The sequence below is a fragment of the Chaetodon auriga genome, chromosome 7, assembly GCF_051107435.1.
Source record: "Chaetodon auriga isolate fChaAug3 chromosome 7, fChaAug3.hap1, whole genome shotgun sequence".
In the NCBI taxonomy this organism is placed as follows: Eukaryota; Metazoa; Chordata; class Actinopteri; order Chaetodontiformes; family Chaetodontidae; genus Chaetodon; species Chaetodon auriga.
In genome coordinates this window covers 15,554,710-15,578,717 of record NC_135080.1, presented here as the reverse complement: position 1 = coordinate 15,578,717, position 24,008 = coordinate 15,554,710, and the positions used below count along the sequence as shown (strand labels likewise).

The following is a 24,008-nucleotide window of genomic DNA, read 5'->3' as shown; positions in this document are numbered from 1 at the left end:
CATGTGATTGATTTAAAGGCAAGTGTGAGACTGCGACAGAGCTGACCTCTCTGCTGGCGGCTCCTTAGATACGGCCTCAGGACTGAACAGCTGTGAGGAATAATCCTCTCCCTTCATTTTTTTTTTTCAAAGAAGAGTGAGCAATCTGCCCTCCTTCAGTATTTTATTAGTTTTCTGACAGTACAGAGATGGAGGAGAGGAGAAGGCAAAGAGAGGAGGGAGAGATGTGAGGGCCTGGCAGGGGGGTGGGAGTTTAACCTGTGGACCATGGAGGGATTTTCAGACCGGTGCACCAGTTAGACCAGCAGCTATCAAACATTCACCTTTTTACCCTGTTTACAATGGAAAGATTCTCAAACTAGCTATTGACTTTTGGACTGGATTTTCCCCTGTGATTTATTTTTTTTATTTTTTTTGTGATCAGATTTTATTTAAACAACATTTTCATAGTCTCTCTGTTTATGTGCAAAGATTTAAACATTAAAGGACATTTTAGGAAATAGGTAGACATTTATTTACTTTCATGAATTAGATGAGAAGATCAATGTCATGTCATGTTTGTGCAGTAAATATAAGGCTGCAGCCAGAAGCCAGCTGAGCTAAACCTTAGTTACCTTTGTAACCTTAGTAGACTTTTTGGACCTTTGAATAAAGCCAAGTTAGCTGTTTCCACTTTTTCGAAATTTATGCAACGCTAGCTAACCAGTTTTTGGCTGTAGCTTCAAATTTAGCATAAAGATGTGAGACTGTCAACATTTTTTCACATCACTCTTACTCTATGCTTACTAACTTCCTTGCATAGAGTTTTGACTATTATCTTCATACAAAATGTGAAGTTGAAGCCAGGAGAGGGTTAATGCAGCTTAGCATGAACACTGGAAACATGGGGAAACAGCTAGCCGGGTTCTGTCCAAAACTAACAAAAACAAAACAAAAAAATGCCTACCAGAAACTTTTGTTTTTATGCTTTGATTTTTGCGTGGATAAAACAAACTTCAAACGGCTAATGTGTTATCTCGTGAGCTGTAGGGGTGCTGACAGGCAGATTTAGTTACCTTTGGATGGAGCCAGGCTAGCTGTTACCCCATGTTTCCAGTTGATAAACTAAGCTAAGCTAACCAGCTGCTAGCTCTAGCCTAACAAAGACAGTATGAGAGTGGTATGAATCTTCTCATCTCATTCTCACTAAGCGAGCAAATAGAGAATATGGGTATTTCCCGAAATGTCAAACTGGTTCATGTAAAGCTAGCCTCTAGTCCAAAAGTACAAAAAGACTCCTGCCAGCACCTTTGAAGCTCACCAATTAGCACGCTATATCTCAGTAAGTTACTGTGCCAGGCCAAGAAAAAGTCTGTCACATAATCACTGTAAATTTAGCAAATTTTGTTACTTTTGGACAGAGCTAAGATGGCTGTCTTCTGCCAATTTTCAGTTTCTGAGCTAACCAGCCTCTGCTTCTAGCTTCATGTTTAGCATACAGTCATAAGAGTGAACCTTGTCATTTAATTCTCAGCAAAAATATTGAATTTTTCATTTAAACTTATCTCAAAAGTGAAAACACTACACCCCCTTCCCTCAGTGTGATTTCAAAACAGTGGATTTACTGAGCATATTTGAAATTCAAGTCAACTTTTATATGTTTTCCATTCTATAAGTACAGTTTCAAAGCTGATTGACAGGCCTTGACAAAATAAACGGCAACTGCAAGTGTTATTTCAAGTCAGATATGCTACTTGTTCCTTTAACCTTGCTCCCTCCACCACCCCCCTCAGTCCATTTTTAGTCCTTCCAGGCCGGCCTGGCCGAGTGTCTAAAGTCGTTCACTAGCAGCACTGCGACGCATAGTGAAATACAATCAATCCCAGCACTTAGCAGTGCACTACGCCTGTGGAGAATTCATATTCTGGGAAAGAAGAATATAACATCTTCTCCAGTTATACAACCTTGGCAATCAGGCATTGTGTCTTCTCATATCATCCCACAGAAATTCTAACAATTTAAACAACAAAATATCATTGTTTAGGCTTCTTTCCCCTAAAAATTTTATCTTAAAATATTTCTAAGTCCTCTGAGCCCACTTTCCCTCCGCGCAAAGCCTCAGCCATTCAAAACACCCCCGCCCCTCTCCACTACGGCTGTATGACCGCACAGTAGTATTGCTTTCAACTGCATTGCTCCCCAAGGACATCTGAGAGTGGACCTGAGTGTGCCCAGAAACTTCAGCCTTTAAAAACAAAGCTGGGACATTTCACTGTTGCAAATTGAGCCATTCAGCGTTAGTCTTCCAGTGCAAACACTCACATGTTGCATGCGTGACATACATAAACACACATACTGTACACCATAAGTCTATTTCACTGTTTTCAACATGGTTAAAGGAATGAAGATTATAATCCTTATTTACTAAACTGCTCCTTTTGACCTCTTTCTCTTATACAAACATTTAAGACACTGTTGATAATTTCATAAATCTTTCTTACAGGAAGTAAGAGATCCCATTTATTTTAGAAAGCCCTTTAGAAATGTTTTTGCTCTTGTTGGCACCTCACATTCAGGACATATTTACACAAACTGTGTGTGTGGACACTGAGTCCAGCAGGACCAGAGAGAGTGTTGACATTCAGACTTCATGATCTCTCAAAAGTATGGATAAACATCCTGAAGTTGACGTACTTTTATGATTCGTACTGATGAATATTAAATATGGTCACTTTACATACACTGTAAGAAAACTTCATCATAAAAGCTTCCATTGTGAACATCTGCTGTTCTATTTTTGTGTTTCCCTGTTTGTTTTTTTGAAGCTGATGATTCAGCTGTAGCACTGAAACCCTATAGACCACTTTCCCACAGGAGCCATTTTGAACTTATGTCACAGTCGGGGTGGGACAGTTCAGAGTACGGCCAGCTGTTGTGTACCAACTGTTTAACTATCGTTTCTAGACAAAATATTGTTATTCTCTTATGACAGACGAATTTATCTATAGTGATGAATTCTTGTCAAAATGATTATTTTCCCTTTTTAAATGTACCGTGTGTAAATAACTAATGAGGAAATCAGATAAACAGTTGCAGAACCCAGTTACACTGGGAGATATCAAAGATGCAGAGATTGTTGCACATCCAGTCAAGACTCACTTTTAATGTTATATGTGGCACCTTTTTACCAGAATCCGACATCGTCAACTTGGCAATGACCAGTGGTAGCAGTTTTTCACATATGAGATTTCCAGTTTTCTCTAATCTCTGTTTTTATTGATTTCATAAAACCTGGAGTGTTGTTGCGCACTCAAAATCAGGGTGCAAAAGGCAGATCAGGTAAGCACAAAAGTACTGTTTACTTGGCTTTGATTAAAAAAAACAGTTGGCATGAGGAAAAAAGAAGAGGACAAACAGAGGAACAGATAAGCAAGCAAACAGACAGAATAAGACAAAACTAAGGCTGTGAGGGTCAATTAGCACAACAATCTGCCAATTCAGAACTGACGGTGGACCAGTATATATACTAGGTGGCTGATTAGCTGAATGAGGACAGGTGTGCATGAAGGTGATGATCATGTGACTGGGGAACAACAAGAAAGGCTGGTGACAGAACATTTTGACAGTCAGAAAAGCACAGGTGTAAAAAAAAAAAAAAAAGGAAAAAGGATGGCTGAATTCCACTTTGCTGCTTCAGTTTGATGGTATTTCATGGTATTGTGCTTGTAGGCCAACTGTCATGCTGTGATGGCTTACTGGCACACTTGCATAGAGTGAAGCTGTCGTTAATGTTATTAGTAACACCTGTGGTTTTCTTGCGATGACAAACCAAAATACCTGTTGATGTGCAATGAGTGACAGAGTGTGGAGGTGCAGGAAGATATGGTAAATGACAGAAAAAGATGCAAAAATAACTAAGATTGGACCTTTGTCATAAGTTATAGCTGGATGGGAAAGTTCCTTCTGCTGTGTTTCAGTGCTCATGAGTACTGCCCAACCCCCCTCACTCTGAACAGGGGACTGGAGAAAATATTCCTATCTATATGAACAATCATCTGGCAACTTGTAGAAACCTTTTTAGCAACAAGTAAGCAGCCACTGTCCTTGAAAGAGAGCTGGCATTGTTAAAGTGTTGCCTGTAGCCAGCTGGTAGCAAAGACAGACAACTTCTAAATTCAACCTGTAGCCTAGTTTCCACTATCAATGCTGGGTTTATATGTACTATATGCACTGGCTGTACAAATAGAACAGTGCAGGGTGGATGTTAGGTTCAAAACAGGTGCACTAATTCTATAACACATGTTTACAATACAAAGTATAAACTGTAGGTTGACATAGCACTGTTTGGCAGTACAAGCATAGGAATTATTTCACTTAACTGATGTTTTACGATCAAGAAAAGATATGCACCATTTGGCATGTTTGTATGGAACACCACCACCAATTTAATCTAAAAAAACTTACCTGTCAAAAATGTTTTCCAATGATTTATTACTTTAATTTCTGTGTTTTGAACTTTTGTAGCCATTGCGCCGCCATTCGCAGTCATTTCACTTTTTTCCAGCTGTTACTAGTAACTTCATTTCTGCTGCATGTTGCACTGTGGGACCATCAACGGCACGATCATAAATCAAGTGATTATAGTATTCATGCTGACATTTTTAAGTGTACTTACTGACATACCTCCAAAAAATAAATGTTTAGTAGCTCAGTTGGATTGGACATGTTTACATTCATGGTTGAAATCAGTTATCTGTATGCCAACACATCTCAAGAGAACTTGGATCATCTGGAAACTTTGGGATGGCGAAACGGTTCAGTGATCCGCTTGTTTAACTCGAGTAACACTGACATTTTAAGGATATGACAGCAGCGTCATTCTTGCTACCTGCCACAGGCTGTAAAGGACATTATCTCATTTCAAAACACTGGAGGATGAGGAACACAGATGGGCTGAGGTGATGAATCAGGCCCATTCACCCAGTCACTTAATAGCACTACATAAAATTGCATAACACTGAAACTGAGACATTTTGTGCACACTGTCCTCTCATTACAGCAAATAACAATTTCAAATTGCGGATTTGGAAAGAAGTGAACAGTGTCACTTAAAGAGACATCATAACTCTCTGGCCTTGATTAGAAAACAAGAAAACTACGAACTGCTGCTAGCTTTCACTCGTCTCCAGAGTCTGCTCATTCCTTTAGCACTACATAAATTACTACACAATATGAACAAAGAGATAATTACATGATCCAAGCCTCAACAATTTGCCATTATACTCCCTGTCAAAGGCAGCACACTGGTCCAGATGTATTGCTTTAAGTGTGAGGTGTCTCTTATTACACCCATAACAATTTCAGACAGGATAGTAATGTCATGCCGGGCTGTGGCAAGGCTCTCCCATTGTTCTCCACGGGATGTTTATAGCTTTGTGCCTGATATATGATAACCAATAAGTAAGAGGTAGTAATTACAAGGCCCACACTCCACCGGATCGTCTGATGAATGTGCGAAATAAAAGATGGGGGGTTCTTTGTGGAGGCTAGTTATTACAAAGACATACACAGACTTGACATACGGCAGTATTATGAGCGGGAAAATGTTAGCAGGGGGAGAAATAAATAGCATATATCCATTTCCTCCACCAAATGCTAAAGTAAATAGCATTGACCTTCTTAAAACAAATCAGCTGCAAGCCAGCGATTGTCCAAATCAAAATACTCAGTTGCACATATTCCTACTCTTTCCCCATTCTCCGTTCAGGTCAAGAAGAAATAACACAATTAGGTGAAGTAAAAACACACAAAGAAAGCACAATGGTATCCCATTGTAGGGCCCAGGACATAGAGCAGTGGTGCGGTCAGACCTTGTGTCTCCTGAACTGATCAGCAGAGAATCGACAGCCACCCAAACTCAATGTACTCAACAGATTTACTTAATTGTAAATCAAGCCTGTAAATGGTGTCACAGTGGATTAAAGGAACAGTTTGACATTTTAGAAACTATGCTTATTCCATTTTTTTTCTCACAATTGTTAGGATGAGAAGATTGATACCACTCTCATGTGTGTACAGTAAATATGAAGCAACAGTCGGCAGCAGGTAAGCTTACTTTAGCAACTGGAAACAGGGGAAAACAGCTAGCTTAGCTCTGTCCAAAAGTAATGAAAATTGCTAAATTTACAGGGGTTATGTGGCAGATGTTTTCTTGATCTGCCACAGTAACAGAAATATAATATACTGATAGTGAGCTTTAAAGGTGCTTCTCGCCATATTTTGTTACCTTTGGACAGTTAAAGAGAGGCTAGCTGTACCTGCTTCCAATTTTTTTTTTTTTTTTTAAAGTAATAGTGTTGCATTTTGGGAAATCCCCATATTTCATATTTGCTGTCTTGCCGAGAATGAGACGAAGTAATGCATTTCTTGTACTGTATTTGACCGTAAGTCTAGAGCCAGCAGCTAGTAGCTTAGCTTAACCAGAAAAAGTAGTTCAGCTAGCTTGGCTGCAGTAGCCTGTCTGATGGTAACGAAATCTACCTACCAGCACTTTTAAAGGTCACTTTTTAAGACATTATATATCTTGTTCGTTTAATCCCTAACATTACAACCAACTGTAAGAACAACACAACTAAAGTGCTAGCTGAAGCCAGGCTAGCACTTTAGTTGTGTTGCTGAGCTAACTGTCCGCTGGTGGTATTTTGAGTGATACCCTGCAGATATAAAAGTGGTCTCTCATTTATCTGTCAACAATGAAAGCGAATAATTGCATTGCCCTACATGTAAAAATATTCCTTTAACTTGTTTCCTTTAACTGTTTTTGAGCAAATAAAACCATAAATCAGTTTGCTTATGAGAGTCACTGTCCTTAATTCAACCCTCACTGATAAAGAGTGAGGGTCAGTTAACAACAGTCCAAACTGCTTTGAGGGTCAAACCTTGATCCACCAGCGTTTCCACCTTAAGTGGCTTTATGACTTGGATACTAATTCGTCCTGATATGTGCTGCTTAGCTTGGAGAAAGATATCAGTCTGATAATAATCTGAAGCCTTCTAAGGGCACACTCAGGCCTCTCCTGGCCCTCTCCAATGACCCCTCGTCTTTGAAGTGTGAACCTGAAAACATTTAAGTGGAGAGGCCGCTGAGTAGTAATGGAACTTCAGTCGAAGCATTTCTATTTGATTCACCAAAAGCCTCCGTGCTGACGTACAATAAGATATCATCTCATAGTCTGGAATGTATTTCCTCCCCCGCTCGATCAGGCTTAATTTGAAGTTGGAGGCTTTTTTTTTTTTTTACGCCAGATCTGATAAAGCAGCGCACACTGCCTTCATCCAGCTCAATTTGTCTTCTCGAAAGCATAAGAAGAGTAGATTTCCTTTGATAGGGCAGCAGTAAATTTATAGCCTGATAATATAAAGTTCAGAATTTAAGCAGTATTTTCACACGTCATTAAACAAGATCAAAATATTGTGGGAAATAGAGTTATGAAAAAGTTCATACCACTCTCACATCTGTACACTAAATATGAAGCTAGAGTCAGTAGGTGATTATCTTAACTTAAGTTAGCAGAAAAACAGAGGGGGAAGTCTTGCCTGGCCCCTCTAGCTTGCACTTTTGAAGGGTTAGGGTTAGGGTTGGGGGGGTTTTTGGCAAACATTAAACAAACAACATGTAATTTGTGAGTTTTAGAGGTGTCGTTAGGCAGATTTTGTCACCTGTAGAGAAAGCCAGTTGTTTATGCGAAGCTATGACAACAGCTATTGGATTTACCCTTAACTTTAGCATACAGACATGAGACATGGCATAGATCTCCTCATCTCACTTCCAACAAAAAGGCAAATAAGGATATTTTCCAAATTGAACTATTCATGAAAAAATGTAGCTTTTCCGCGCTTTAGTTTGCATGCATGAGGACGCAGCTTCATGCTTATATTCTGAGCCAACATTGATCTAAATGCTCCAAACAACAAGTCATTCTCACTGCAAACAAGTGCAATGTTGCCTTCAGCAGAGTTTTAACACAGGGGCTAATAGAGACAGTATGCAGTTGACAACCAATTCAGTCTTGCAGGGCGAGAGGCCAAAATCCTTGAGTTCCTCCCCTGTTTGAGAAAAGATCAAATGCTCAGTACAACAGCTGTTGAGCTGCAGGCTCGCCCCATTCAGCCACTAGATGGAAACAATAGTCCTCTGCTCTGCACAATCACTGTTGCATTCATTTGTTGCATGTTATGCCTGATTCTGTGCACTGTTTTGTCTGTTTCCCTCTTCCAGTTCAAATCATTTATGGTTTAATGGTGCATGTTTGTTTGTGTTTTTAGAGAGACCCTCCTTCAACTGGTCCACCCTTGAAGCACTGCTGATGAGGTGTTCTTAAGTAAGGCAGTGAAACCCTTTGTTTTGCAGGGGAGAACTGACCTGCAGGGCTCAATAAAGTTTCACATTATACTGCACTGAAAACATTAGCAGAAAATGGTGACAGAGCAATTATGAGTCAGCAACTGTAAAATGCCACTGGGACTATCATTTTACAAGAGAGGTAGACTTTTTTCTACCAGTATACTGGAGAAAAATCAACTGCTCAGTGTTTGACTCTGCGCAGCAGGTTTCTTATTATGGATCCGGAGGGGAAATTTTTGCATTTTTTCGTTCTTATTTTCTTAATAAAGGATAATTATCATTTCAGCTCCATTTGGTGGTTGATAATTTAACTCATTGTTAGTAACTGGCTGTATAGTCACTCACCAATGATACAAAGTAAGCATTGAATAAATACATTTACTCAAGTGCTGTACTTACATTCAACTCAGAGGTTCTTGTGCATTTCTTGAGTAAATCCATTTTATATCACGCTCTACTTTATTCCACCCCATTTTACAACGAAATATATATTTTTACTTCATTGCGCTTATTTGCCAGCTGCAGTTCTTCGCAGATTAAGATTTTAAAACCCTACAATGACCGTATGCGGTACTCAACACTACATGCTAATGCCTCAGCAGAAAGTACATTTACTAAAACACTGTACATAAGTACAATTTTGAGGTGTTTTTATTTTACTTGCGTACTTCAATTTTATGCTACTCTGTACTTTTTATTCTGCTACATGTATCCAGCAACTGCAGTTTGCAAATGAAACATGTATATAGCATAAGCTTAAAAGTATTATGTATTTCTTTGCATAAAACTACTCAACACACTATGAAGTAATTCACATTAGTTCCCTCTAGACCTGCTACAACATTCATGCATCAGTAATAATGATCCACTGATATCATGAAAATACAATGAAAAGCGCCATTCTGCTGCACATGGGATTTTTAAATTAATCCTTGAGGTATATTGCTCCAGTGGCCCACAGACCCATCAGGACCCCAAAGGCTTCAGATTCATTATGTTTTATTGAATATACATTAAAATGAGAGGACCGTAAAGTGGCTCCTGTATTTTGACCTAATATTGAGGGTTTTGTCGAGGACCCGCTTGTCAAAATCTCATTTTAATGTGTAGAGCATTAATTCTGATAGATACAAGTATATGATAGAGGATCAGTGTGGCCACTAACACAAACACTTGTGATTTATTTCTTCTGACTAAACATTCACCTTGCAGTTACCGGCAAAATCTACTCTGCACTTTGTGAAAAGCTTTGGTTTTTACTAGTTATTAGTTTTTCAGTTGATATTATGTTTACATGGTGGATTCTTAAAAAATAATTTTGCATTTAATCAATTTGTTGACCCCAAGTTGAGGCACTTCTCTTGGGGCCCACAGCTCTTTTTTGCCCCGGGGCCCCTGGAAGCTTAATCCGGCCCTGCTTATAGTGGAGCATAATTTGGAATCCAAGACTTGTAATGTGGTATTTTTACATTTCTACTTTTACTGAAGCAAGTCAATACCTCTTCCACCACTGTGCATGAGTAACAATAATCCAATACAGTTAAGGGTCATTCTGCAAGAAGAGCAGCAGTGGAGGAAGTATTCAGATCCTTCTCTTGAGTAAAAGTGACATTACCACACTAAAGATACTCCATTACAAGTAGAAGTCCTTCACTTGTATAAATTGATTAGCAGAATGTACCAAAAGCATCAAACATGAGCTCAAACGTGTACTTCCAGTACTTGAGTGAACGTATGCTACATCCTACCACTGAAAAGGAGTACTTCAGGTACATTTTGCTGATAATACTCCTGTACTTTTACTTCATCTAAGATGAATGCTGGATGCCTACTTTTACCTATAAATGAGTATTTTGCATCGTGCCTTTGCTGTTTTGCTGAAGCAAAGGGTCTGAGTGGGACAGAAAGCAGAAATATCAGAGGTATTAGACCATCCTCCAGCATCTGTCTGATAATTTTCCTTGTGTGGTGCCGCCGCTTGAAATGTGAGCGTCACGGAGCGCCCACCCCCCTCCTCCTCTCCGTCTCTGCCCTGACTGGAGTCCCACTGAGCGGCTCTCAAACTTCAGTGTCGAGCCTGAACGTGGAGGACGAAGAGCAGGAGCCGACAGACGGACAGGACGCGCCGTTGAACAGCCTTTTTGGACCGGCGACAAACAGCGCAAACGTCCGCTTTCATCTCCGCTTTGTATCCGCGGCGGCCGACGGTCGGTTTGAGGATTTACACTCAGCTCTCCGTCTTTGATTTTGATGATTTTCCTCCATTGTTTGTCGAAGTTTCCGACTGTCACGTCTTAGTTACGGACCTTTACCTCGACTGTCTGTGGGATTAATCGTTTTAATTCAAGCCTGAATAAGTCAGCGCACAGCTTCTGTCTGTGTTGGGCTGTTTTTTGGGGGGTTTTGTCCCCTGACGGAGCGATAACGGTGAAGGCAACATTTGGAGGAGCCTTCGCCATGGGGAAATAGCGGGGATCTGTCTGTAACCGACCCCCGTGTTTGTGACTTTTTTCATGAGCATTTTTAAGAGACACGGCTCAGCTTTTGACTAAAACAATGAGCATGGATGGTTGTCCGCTGAAGGTGGTGATTTTTTTGTGGTGTCTGCTGGTGATTTCGGGCTCCAGCTTTGAGATAGGCTCCTACGACCTGGAGCGAGGCAGACCAGCCAAGTGCGAGCCCATCGTGATCCCCATGTGCGAGGGGATCGGCTACAACCTGACCCGCATGCCCAACTTCATGGACCACGACGACCAGAAGGAGGCTGCCATCAAGCTGAATGAGTTTGCCCCGCTGGTGGCTTACGGCTGTGATGTGCACCTCCGCTTCTTCCTCTGCTCCCTCTACGCCCCCATGTGCACGGACAAAGTGTCGACCTCCATCCCCGCCTGCAGACCCATGTGCGAGCAGGCCAGGGAGAGGTGTGCCCCCATCATGAAGAAGTTCAGCTACACCTGGCCGGACTCGCTCGACTGCTCCAGGCTGCCCACCAGGAACGACCCCAACGCTCTGTGCATGGAGGCTCCCGAGAACGAAACCAGGACGGAGGGCAAGAAAGGTGAAGGCATGCTTCCAGTGCCCCCTCGCCCCAGGCAGCCGGGCACCAGCAGCGGCCGCTCTCCGGGCAGCATGGGCTCCTGTGAGAACCCAGACAAGTTCCAGTTTGTGGAGAAGAGCCAGTCGTGTGCGCCGCGCTGCTCCTCTGCTGTGGACGTGTTCTGGTCCAGGCAGGACAAGGACTTTGCCTTCATTTGGATGACGGTGTGGTCCATCCTTTGCTTCGTCTCAACCGCCTTCACTGTCCTCACCTTCCTCCTGGAACCTCACCGCTTCCAGTACCCCGAGCGCCCCATCATCTTCCTCTCGATGTGTTACAACGTCTACTCTGTGGCCTTCATCATCCGCTCGGTGGCAGGGGCTGAGAACATCGCCTGCGACCGGGAGAACGGCGAGCTGTACATCATCCAGGAGGGGCTGGAGTCCACAGGTTGCACTATCGTCTTCCTCATCCTCTACTACTTTGGCATGGCCTCCTCTATCTGGTGGGTCATCCTCACCCTCACCTGGTTCCTGGCTGCGGGGAAGAAGTGGGGCCACGAGGCTATTGAGGCCCACAGCAACTACTTCCACATGGCTGCTTGGGGCATCCCTGCGCTGAAGACCATCATCATCCTCACAATGAGGAAGGTGGCTGGAGATGAGCTGACAGGGCTGTGCTACGTGGGGAGCATGGACTCCGGCGCACTCACCGGCTTCGTCCTCATCCCTCTGTCCTGCTACCTGATCATCGGCACCTCCTTCATCCTCACCGGCTTCGTGGCTCTCTTCCACATCCGGAAGGTGATGAAGACGGAAGGCACCAACACGGAGAAGCTGGAGAAGCTCATGGTGAAAATCGGCATCTACTCCATCCTCTACACGGTGCCGGCCACCTGTGTCATAGTTTGCTACTTCTACGAGAGGCTAAACATGGACTACTGGAAGCTGCGGGGGCTGCAGATGAAGTGCGGATCGTTCAACGGGCTCAGCAGCGACTGCTCGCTGCAGACGTCCGTGCCGACCGTGGCTGTGTTCATGCTGAAGATCTTCATGTCGCTGGTGGTTGGCATCACCAGCGGGGTGTGGGTGTGGAGCTCCAAGACCCTGCAGACCTGGCAGGGCCTTTGCAGCAGGAAGCTGACAGACAGGACTAGAAGTAGGAAACCCTGCAGCGGTGTCAGCTGCGGCAGCACACACTGCCACTACAAGTCTCCTGCTGTGGTTCTGCACATGGCCAAGACTGACCTGCACTCAGACAACCCCACGCATGTCTGAGAGGGAGCATGACACACACACACACACTCTGCCAAATGCAACCACATACACCCCCACACACACACACACATACATACTATGCCCTGAGTAAGGAGCTGCTAAAGACTTTGTAAGAAGATGAGTGGTTGAATTGATCTGTCAGTAACTGCTCTGCTGCTGCCAAGGGACACACAGGTACAGGCGTCACTCTGACAAACTATCTATAAACAGTATTCAATGCATAAAGGGAAACGTTAAGTATTGTTACCCATATTTTTCTGTTTCATCGTGTTCTGTGCAGTAGACATGCCCAGTGTTTCAAAGCAAAAACAAAAAAGAAGACTGTTATGGGAGGCATCTTGGGAAATATTGGTCTGTTCTCCTCCCTGAAAGTGGCATGATTAACTGTATAAATCTGTATAAATGTTTTATTTATTGTAAATATATTTAATTTAAAGTTTGCTCTTATCAGATTTGTTGTTTAGATGCATTTATTAAAGGTAAAGGGAATTTAAGTGCCTTTTTTAAGAACTCTGGTTCTGGCCTTTTGGAGGATAATAAATTTGTGGAATTCATCTTCAGCGTCATTGCTTCTTGGTATTATTGTTGTTGTTTTGGTAACTATCTCACAGCAGCTCATAATGAACATTTAATCACGTTAACAGTCTTAAACAGTCTCAGATTTAATAGTCACAAATGACTGCTCGTTTCAGTCCTGTTTTCCTGATTTTCCCGCCATTCTCCTCCTGGGATTCACACTTCTTTTTTTTTTTTTTTTTTTTGCAGCGGGGGACTCCCCGCCAAATATGTTGTCTTCCAAGTGCATGCTACACATCCCAGAGGCGTCCCAGACAATAATCCTCAAAGAGAATCGCTGATGAATAGAGTGACAATCCGTGGCAAGTCTTCACGTTTGCATCATCGCCTTAAAAATGCAGCAGCAGTTCGCAGAGGAATATATTTAATTAATGGCACTTTTAATCCTTGCACAGAATCACTGTTGTTGCCCTCTCGCTGCTCCATTTGATCCCCGTGCAAACACTCAGCACTTTGATCTGAGAGGACAAATCTGAAGTGGATTACTGCGTGGTTTCACTGACAAATTTAAGTTGAGCACAGGCGCTCAAAATTGCAGTTGAGTAGATGATTATTAACTTTAATTTAACTTTATATGTGGTTTGTGGCTCCTTGAAGCTGTATATCGAACGTTAAGGGAACTCCACAATGCAAAAGATCCAAATTTCCATGTTTAAATGTTTGAATTTGATTCAATGCAAGGCAGAAGGCCGAAGAAACAATGTGCCATTAATTCTTGAAGAACCATCATCAGGTCGAAATAATCACTGATGCAGAGAAAAAGTGTGCAGAATATTATTTCTTATTAAATAAATACTCTAAGTTGGGATCTTGCACCTAACATTTCAGTAATAAAGTCCAGTTTATTATGCACAAGAGCCACCATGTTCTCAGATGGTCCATAAAAAAGTGAAAATAAATAGCTTTTACATTACAGGACTTTTAACAATTTAAGTGCCAACGTAAACTGCAGCCACACACAGCAAGTCATTTCAGAGCAAAACACAGTGGAAATTACAGTGTTTGACAGCAGTGGAATTGATTATTATGTCTGTGTGTGTGTGTGTGTGTGTGTGTGTGTTTGTGTGTGTGTGTGTAATTGTGTGCTGTAGCTGTAGCAGCAGCAGCACATGGGAGTGATAGCATGGAAAAAATGTGATGACCAGGAGCTTGTTTTCATTACATTACTGGAACCTCCGCAGTGTGAAGCAGGCGTGTGCTCGCTGACATCTCCAGAGGTTAAAAGTTGTTTTGTTTTCATTTTTCCACCATTTGCATTTCCAGCAGAGTTATAATAAGATTTGTGTGCTACAGCTTGTTCCATGCACATGTTAGTGTTCATTTACTAAACACACACCAGTCTAAATCAAAGCTGCATTATGTCCCTGTAGTAAATTAACCACATTTCCACTCGGCGCAGTGTTGTGTGGATCTGTGCAACGCCTGAGTTAACTTCAATTACTTATTCGTTCCTCCTGCAGAACAAGATGTGGGTTAACTACCAACATCCTCCCCCCCCCCCTTTTTTTTTTTTTTTGTTTTCATTACTCAGTCATTGTAGACGTTGTCCATGGCTTGGCAGGCGAGCGCTGCGAGTCCTGGACTCTGACACCGTGTGGATCACATTTAACTATTAAAAAGGGTTGTTTTGCTTGGAGCACGCTCGCAGCCAGAGACTCGGCTGGTGGTGGTTCAGCCACATGTTCCAGTTCATGGGCGCCTGAACGGGGGGCGCGTGCTTCCTCCCCAGTTTACACTCCAGTGACATGACCCAGAGAGGCCGAACACTTGCTGTGTGAGACACAAACCAGCTTGTCCCACCTGCGCTGAGCTGCACTGATTAGATAGAGAGGAGGTAGCTGCAGAGGGTTAAGGACATGGGGGTAGTACAGAGGGCAAGTTTGTCTTCTGCAGCCGTGCTTTGTTTAAACTTTTTTTTTTTTTTCCAGTTCTCAGCATTTCTTTTTTCATTTTCTTGCCCTTTCTACATTTCTTTTTTTTTTAATTGTCCATGTATTGCTGAATATGACTAAGACGGGTTTTAAAGCATTGCAAAGGTCAACAGAAATGTTACAGCAGCAACAAGATGTCTTTGCTCTGTTTCTTTTTCCACAAATATGAATCCTATCGCTACATTTCCAGGTCACTGACAGCTATTTTTAGCTCGTCTCTTTCACAGAGGAAAGGAATCACACAGCACACTGTGCTTCAGATAGAGGCAAGAAAGAAAGGTTCATTCCAAAAACAGAGTTTGTTTGAGCTGTGGTTCCTTTGGCGCCAGAGATGTGGCTGCCGGGAACACCTTCCCTTCACACACAAACACACACACACACACACACACACACACACACACACACGCACACCTGAGGTCTGCAGTACTGGAGCAACAGCAGCCAATCAACACCAAGTTCAATCTGAAGAAGACCCCACCCCATCTTCCAAAATGTCCAATTTCAGGAGTAAGTAAGCTCGGTCTTGCTCGAAAGATTTAGTTTGGCTGAGTCTCCGCACTGTTTTTCTTCTCTTCTGGCTCAGGAGGTTAAATAGTGTCAGTCGCACTGAGCAGCAAGTCTGTCTGGGCCAAAAGTCAGACTACTCCCAGAAAAGGCAGCACTTTTCCTTATACGTTTCTCAGGAATATTTCATTGTGTCCACTCTGAGGCCAGCCGTATATTTATTGATTCTAGAGCAACACAGAACAGGTCTGTTTACACAGGATTTGTACAATTTGTTTTATATAAAAAGACGTAAAAACACCTTCCCGCTTTAGCTGCTGACACCATGTTTTTGTCTGCTGAGGAGAAATCCCTCCATCTGGTCATGGGTCTGATTAAAGGCGAGCATTATGGCATCAATGCGCCTCCCTCATAGACTTAAACCCCTGCCCAGCCCTGAGGGGGAGAAAAAAAGAGAAAATAAAGCATCCTTCATTACCCTGCCCTCCCTCCTCCTACAGTCCCTCACCCCCCTTGAGCACTATCCCTTTCCTGTGCTGTTTTGATGTGTAAATGAGCGTATTGAAAACCTGCAGGCCCCCAAAGAGATGCTTTCCATGAAAATGCGGCAGTCAGAGAGCACCAGAGTTCACACAGCTCACCACTCCTCGCAACCGGACTCCAATCAGACACCCAGTATGCCACTGCCGTCTGGCCTGTTAGAGCAAGACACAAACACACATGAAATCACACAATTGCACAGGCGCATGCTGACTCATATCGTTATGCAGACATAAACATTTACATGGGGAGGTAAAAACTTGCACAGGCGAGGTCGAGAATTTGGCTCTCCGGTGACTTTTTCGCCCAAGTGAAGCTTCAGTGTCAAGCGTGTGAAGTGGCTGAAGAGATAGAGCAGCTGAAATACTTCTGCAGCATCTATCACGTCCATGAAATGAAAGCGCGCAGGCTGAGGGTTTAAAAGTGTGTTTTGGAGAACAGAGGATCGGCTGTGTTGTTCAGTGTCTTGGAATTTCAGAAGCTCTGCAGAAGAATGAAAACCTTTATTTCTTTTTTTTTATTCTTTTCAAAGTGTTATCTAATCAACACCATCGCATCCATCATTAATATACATTTAGATGAATCAAAGCTCATTCTTGTTTTCCCTCCTTACTTCGTTTGAGATCATTCTTTCAGGATTTATTTTTCTTTGTGGGTTGAGATAATGCCAACTGTAATTTTCTAAATATGAGTTTCGCTGTCTCTGAAACAAGACTGGCAAATTGTTGCACAAGTATCGAGAAAATAACCCTTGATTTAAGATAGTTTCTTGGAAATGTGTGCAAAAAAAAAAAAGTCACCCCAGCAGCAGATTTTGCTAATGTTCTCTTAAAGGCTGAGACATTAAGACTGAATAATTCACAGACTGATCAGTTAACATGGAGATTTTCTGCAGTGTGGATAAAATCCAAGTCGAGACTGTGCTTGATCTGACCTGAAGGACCTAAGTTTCCTGTTTCAGTTTCCAGACTTCATCTTTTCATCTTGGTTTAAAAGAGAGTGAGGACGTGAATAGCAGTGGAAGGAAAGTCGTTTTCAATTTAAATCAGAAATGAATTCTTAATTAAACATTCACAAAGAAGGACCCAAAAAAGATCTAACTAAATGAGCCAATCAAGACAGTTTTATCTAACCTATTTGTTTTATTCTATTTCACTTTTTATCTAGTACATCGTTTCATAGAAAATAATGTTTTTCTTACCCACCTCAGGTCAGCTTAGTGTACGTTATGTGTGTTTTGTGTGTGAATTGCTGTCGCAACACAACAGTTTCCCTTTGTGGATCAATAAAGTATCTATTTATCTTATTCATATAGCCCAAAATCACAAATCACTCCTTGTAACTATAGACCCTCAACCCTGCAAATGCTTGATAAGGACAAACTCTAAGAAAAGAAAAAAAACATTTAATGTGAAAAAAAAGTAGCGATGTGATCATATCACTCACAATAACATTGGTGTAAGTTTGAAATATGATGAAATTTCATTTTAAGATAGTGGAAATATTTCAACTTGTTGATATAATGATATCATCACGCCCTGCAACAACAAGCATTGCTATAGGCTCCTTGGTGGAGGAGTTAGTCCAAAAAGGAGACGTGGAGTGTCACACTTTCCAAGAAATGGACAAATAATTATTTTTTTAATTAAAAGGAAAGCCATTGTGTCTAAGTTAGCGTCTGTGGCTGCGCTCACAGTGATGAAAAAGGCCGATCTCGATCATCATTACCACTGCAAACACACTAAACTGGATGAGTTACAAGGACAAATGTGCTTGGATAAAGTTATTAAAAAAGTTACAGTTACCGCATTTGGCCAGAGACAGTGCTATACAGGCTAGTTCTGTGGTGAGCGAGCTGATAGCTAAGAAGCTAAAACCTCATTCAGAAGGAGAATTTGTGCAGAGTTGCCAGCAACGAGTGTCAGTTTGTCTTAAATAATTCACAGAGATGAAGAGAAAACCTGACATGGAAACTTAGTGATAGTGAGTGTATTTGGCCTTTGTTGTGGACATTACCAAGAACCTCTCAAAACTGAACCTCAAGCTCCAGCAGCTTCTCAGCTCTCTGCTTTCAAATGAGAAATTTTTGAAGTAAAAATAAAGCTGCTGTAAGAGGAACTGAAAAGAGGAAACACTGCATTCTCCTTCTCTGCAAGAACAAAAGCTGCTATGACATCTGAATATGCTGCTGAGTGTGAAAACTCCTTCAGGCGTTTGGTGAGAGGGTTCAGGTCACGAAAAGTAAACAAATTAACTGAACATATTTTCAGTGTGGAACCAGCTGATGTGACAACCTACTGTACGACCTGAAATCATTGAGCTGCAAAGCAACAACCAACTGTTGTGAGCAGCTCTGCTCAAGACTGACTGACCCACACCTGGAAAACCAGCCGTGAGTAGCATCATCATCATCATCATCACCATCATCTGACACCAGACACCTCGCCAAAGAGAATCAGCTCCAGTCCGTTAGACGTTTGAGTGACATATGTGTCCAACAATTTAGTATGGACCTCGAAGGATGTCATGAAGATTGAAACGGCCTTGATAGGAAAAGAGTTCCTCACTCCTGTTTTAGGGCCATTTCAGCCAACCCTGAAAGAAGGCTGATTAAATGAAAAGTTTGTGAAGACTGTGACATGTTCCACACAGAAATGTTCAAAGTTAATAGAGAGCTACTTTGCAAAAGAGATTTTTACAAAGAGCAGAAAGTTCAAGAAAATGCAAACCAAAAGAAAAAGGTGACTTTTTTTTTTTCAGATTTCATTGCATGATCCTCCGCCACAGGCTGAAAACCTTCAAACTTCATCTCAACACCTCGTACTATCAGCTGTTTACTTGAACAAGGTGCACTTCCAGTCTTTGATGACATCTACATCTCGCTCCTGCAGTGATTGTATGCTTTTATTGTAAGTTACTTTGGACAAAAGCATCTGTCAAAGGTGCAGACAGGTTGAAAATGGATGCGAATGAAAGCTGAGCTACAAGGAAGAGTAAAGGCCAGGCAGATTATATTAAGAACACGGTGCAGGAGGAGAAAGTTTCAAGAAAAAGTTTCCAGCTTTTTGCTGTATCTTCTTTTTTTCCAGAGTGTTTTTTCATGTCCTTTGATCAATAAGCAGAAGACAGAGAAGTAAAGCTTTCTCATCCCTCTGTACTCATTCCTGTGCTCCGTCTGCCTTTGGCTGAAGGAGAGATGAATCAGTGAACAGAGGGAGGTTCCGCCGCTCGCTCTCGCTCTCTGAAGCCAACAGCATTGCTGTGATCACTGTTAATCTCCTTTGCCACTCTGCTGCCATCTCCTCAAATACATTCATCTCATTTCCAATAGTGTTCGCAGCCTCTTCTTCCTTTCTAATTAGGCACCGTCAAGATTTCAGAAGCCACCCGTTGGTGCTCTGCAGCAGGCGAGATTGCTCTTTGAGCCAAGGGGTCACTGATGGCAAGTATTTGTTTGAGGGTTAAATCACAGCAGGCCTTTCATCATGTTGTTATGTTGCACGATCAGAGGCTTGGGATTATGTAGGTCAGACGTTGGAGAGTGAGAGCGCCCCTTTTGTAGCTGCCATTTTTATGCAGTTGCTAGGCAGCACCCGCTCTAATCTCTTGTACCAAAGAGTCTCTCCCAGGAGAAAAAGAGAGGGAGCAGGAGTTACAAAGGACGAAAAAAAAATGTGAAAACAGCATCAACAAAGAACACAAACCCATGCAAGGACTGCTTTTAGAAACACTCCAAAGGGAGGGAGTGGAAAAGGACAGGATGTGGGAGCCTAAGCTCGGCCCTGAAACCCACTCTGGCCCTCCTGAACATCTTTAAACCCCTGTGGTTTTGTTGGTGCCATTGACTGAACAACTAAAGGATGATCAGCCAATCACAGCGGCAGGGTAGACACAACACCCAAATCTGTGCACATTTGCAAATGCTGGAAAATGATATTTTAAACTTAACATCTTTCAACTCTTGAGTTTATCTTGTAAAAAGAAATGGTGGTGGACAGAGAGAGCAGGACAGTGGATGTGTATCAGGGTTCGGGCGCACGTTGTTTGTCAACAGGTTTGGATCAGAACCGCTCAGATTTGGGGCTGGGTCGTCTGGCAAGTGTGTCTGCTGTCACACTGCCGCTGCACCCCCATCCTAAATGTGCTCATGTCACGCTCCGCCATCAAAGGCTCAGCCCTCGGCTCTGTGTTCTGAGAGAGGAGGCACACCCCCCCCCACCACCGCCTCCTCCCGCACACGCACTGATCCCCTCCCTCCCACCCCGGCCTCAGGCTCGGTAAGGATCTGCTATTCTCCGTTGCATTTCACACTCTTTGATTTGGAGTTTTGAAGTTTGTTCTCGTCTGCCTTTTTTCCCCTCTTTTTTTTTGACTTGGTTGTGTTTCACACTGTCTGCCTTGATTCATGAAGTTTCCAGATGATGCACACTCTGCAAACTTGGCACAGCTGCTTCTGACGCTGCCTTTAATCACTTCTGCTATACCTGCACTGAATTACTCACTTTTTACAAAGGCAGAGGAAGCCAATAATCACATGAAATGAGTCTCAAATATGCAGTTGGACATTTTGGCAAATATGCTTATTTGCTTACTTGTTAAGAGTTAAAAGACTGATAGCACTCTGATGTCTGTACAGTAAATATGAAGCTAAAGCCAGGAGCTAGTTATTAGCTTAGCATAGCGACTGGAAAACAGGGAGGAAAGCAAACCTGTGTCCTAAGATTTAAAAAAAATGTCTACCTGTATGTCTTAAATTCACCAATCAACTTGTTATATCTTATTTGTTTAATCCGTACCAGAGCCATAACATGAAGCTGCTGAAAGACTTTGTTTGTTTGTTTGTTTGTTTTTTAGCATCGGACAGAGCCAGGCTAGCTGTTTCCCCCTGTTTCTAGTCGTACTAAACTAAGCTGATTGTCTCTTGGCCCCATCTTAATATTTCCTAAAATTAGCATAAAACATAGTTTTAGTTCAAAAATTTGGGTAATGGATTCATTTTTGTGTTACATGGAAGATTAATATAACTCTCACACCTGTCCACTAAACATGAAGCTACAGCCAACAGCTGATTAGCTACTGCAGCATTGCATACAGTAAAAAGGGGGGACCAGCTAGCTTAGCTTTATCTAAGGACAAAAAAAAAAAACTGCATTCACACTGAAGCTTTCATTTCATTGGTTATGTGTACTTACTTTTTGTACATATTAAATACGATATCATTTGTTAATCAATGAGATTTAGAGGTTCTGCTAGGCAGATTTTGTTACCTTTGCACAGTTAGAGTTTCCACTCTTTATCTCTCATCTTCCTCCCAGAAAGGAGGCAAATAAACTTATATCCCAAAATGTCTGACTATTCCTTTAAAATGAACATTTGTTCTTATGTTGTTACAGTAGACAAGTGACTGAGTGAGCGGGGCCCAGGCAGTTTCTAACAGGAGTGATTTCCCTCGACCAGACTGTCTAAAGGTATAAAAGTCCTTTGTGAACCAGCTCAAAGGTTTGTATGGAAGGATGTAATTGGCTAATTAAGGAGAGGCTGTGTGTGTTTGGTGTTGGTGAGAGTGTGTATGTGTATGTGAGTGGAGTTTGGGGGTGTCCTCGTGGTATCAACAGTGGGAACTACTCTTTAGTCCAGGTTTCTGTTTCTGGTTTCTCAGAATGAACATGTTAATTAACTCACATTTGTTCTCTTTGCACACTGGGCATGTGCTGACATTATCCAGGACTGTTTGTATTTTGTGCACAAAATGACAGAAAATTCAATGGGACATTTTGGGGCAGTTCAAACACATTTGGCCAGAAAGTTTCCTATCATCAATTAAGCTCTTTTTCCGGCCAGTGCTGTTGACTCAGGCTGATCACTGTACATTAGCCAGTCTGTCTAGTAAAGGGAACCAGCTGGAGCCACACTCACTCTAACACTGGACCTTTTGTCAAGGTCTCAGCCCCCCTGCAAGTTAAATAAAAACCTTGTTGCATGTGAAATACTCTTTGTGTAGAAGCAGACATTGTTCCTATTGTGGAGTGTCAAAGCTGACATGCCAGGTCCAACACAGTGCTGAATAAACTGTGGTTTGTGTACATACTGTAACTGTAGGCTGTGGAAAAGGAGCGAGGCAGCGGTCTGTGATGATCTTGGCGGCCAGTGAGGATTTGGCATGCAGAGCAAGAGCTGGAGCAGCAGTACCACATGCAGCCCTTTCCCTCAGGATAATAACTGCTTGTGGAGCAGAGAGGGAGAAAACCTGCAAGGATCAGCCTTCCTGTTCACACCCCATCATGCATGAGCTGGCAGGATCCTTGTGTTGTTATGGTCATGAGACATTTCCTGTGTGTGTTTTGGGGTTGCATCTGGGCTTGTTTACAGCCCAGCGTAGAGCCTCATTAAGTGGAACATGGTACTCGGCGGATGTGGGGGGTGCTCAAGTGCCTATTAGTGAGGCCGGAGTGTAGCCCCAAACCAGAACCCAACTGGGCCAGGTGCTCCGTGCTGCAGCTTGGTTTCCACAACACAGCCAAACAGGGTTAAACAGGGCTTACTCATTAGAAAAGTGTGCATCGTTACGTCTCGCCGAACCCTCAAACACCACATGTTATCATCCACGAGGATTTGTCAGATTGGACATTGGATTTTAAGGATGGATCTATTCTTCGTTTTTGTGATTACCTGTAAATCCCATGAAAACACCAAAGTCAGTCGATCTCAATCAATACTTTACAACTTCTCTACCCAGCCTGTGATAATCAGTCCCAAACCTTTTGTTTACTATAAAAGTATGTACTAATGGTACAAAACTGTATAAAATACTCCATTATGATTGATATTTCGTTTAACGTGGTTTTCACACATAAAAAATACAAAAATAAATAAAAAACTCTGAAAAGGGGCGGGAAGCACATCTGCTCTTTCTCCCTCATTGAGAAATTCTGCATCTATGAATCACGGGCCTCGTTGCACGCCCACCGCCGCTGCTTGCAGCAGGCTGACCAGTGAGAGAGCGGCATGCATCAAGATGGCTGTAACATTAGAGGAAACATCACTGACTAACAGACGTTTCAGAGTGATGAGTGTAATTCGCATTTTTAATTTGTTTATGTTGTTTGTTGTCTGGCAGTGGCTGAGTCAGTGGTTGTGAAACATACAATAATATCTGCTCAGTGGTCTCATCAAAATTTTTATATTACGTATAAAATCTGTGTATCTTGATAGCCGACCAAGTTTGCCTGGGAACTGGCTCACTGGCAGTCGGAGCATTTGCATATTAGACAGCAACTGGCTTTCAAATTTGTGGCATAACAGAGACAATCTCCCCTGTCGGTTGAGGAATGTGAAACACCTCTCGAGTGACAATCTTTGAACAGGTACAAGTCAGTATAGACATTTTATGGCACATAAACATAAGAAAAACACATTTGTCAGGAGAAGATCTTTCATTTTAAAAGGATGCTTTTAAATTCCTAAAACAGTGCCCAAGGAGGAGTATTTGTTGGATGAGATAAACCTCCAGTGATTACCAGAAATGCGTACAATTAAGTGCAGAAAGTAAGACAAATAAATAATAGGGGTATATAAAATTAAAATGAGAAAATAATACAAGACAGAAACTATACAAGAGCATTTGGAGACAAAATTACATGAAGGTGTAGTGTAACCTGCTGCAGCCGTGCGGCTCACTGACGTGTTTCAGGACAACAAAGATGGAGCTCTGTGGCACAGAGGATGCTATAGCAGACACTGGATGAACGCACATGACTATG

The 24,008-nt window shown here is 42.3% G+C and overlaps 1 protein-coding gene across 1 annotated transcript; it reads left to right on the top strand.

Moving 5' to 3' along the window:
- Nucleotides 1-10,478: 10,478 nt before the first annotated feature.
- On the top strand, nt 10,479-13,246 carry fzd9b (frizzled class receptor 9b). Its single transcript, XM_076736071.1, has one exon. It carries the CDS (start codon nt 10,940-10,942, stop codon nt 12,695-12,697), a length of 1,758 nt encoding a protein of 585 aa, XP_076592186.1. The 5' UTR covers nt 10,479-10,939; the 3' UTR covers nt 12,698-13,246.
- Nucleotides 13,247-24,008: the final 10,762 nt, after the last annotated feature.

What these genes read in the sequence shown, in the direction of transcription:
- fzd9b (XM_076736071.1), top strand. Translation starts at nt 10,940, where the DNA reads ATGAGCATGGATGGTTGTCCGCTGAAGGTGGTGATTTTTTTGTGGTGT.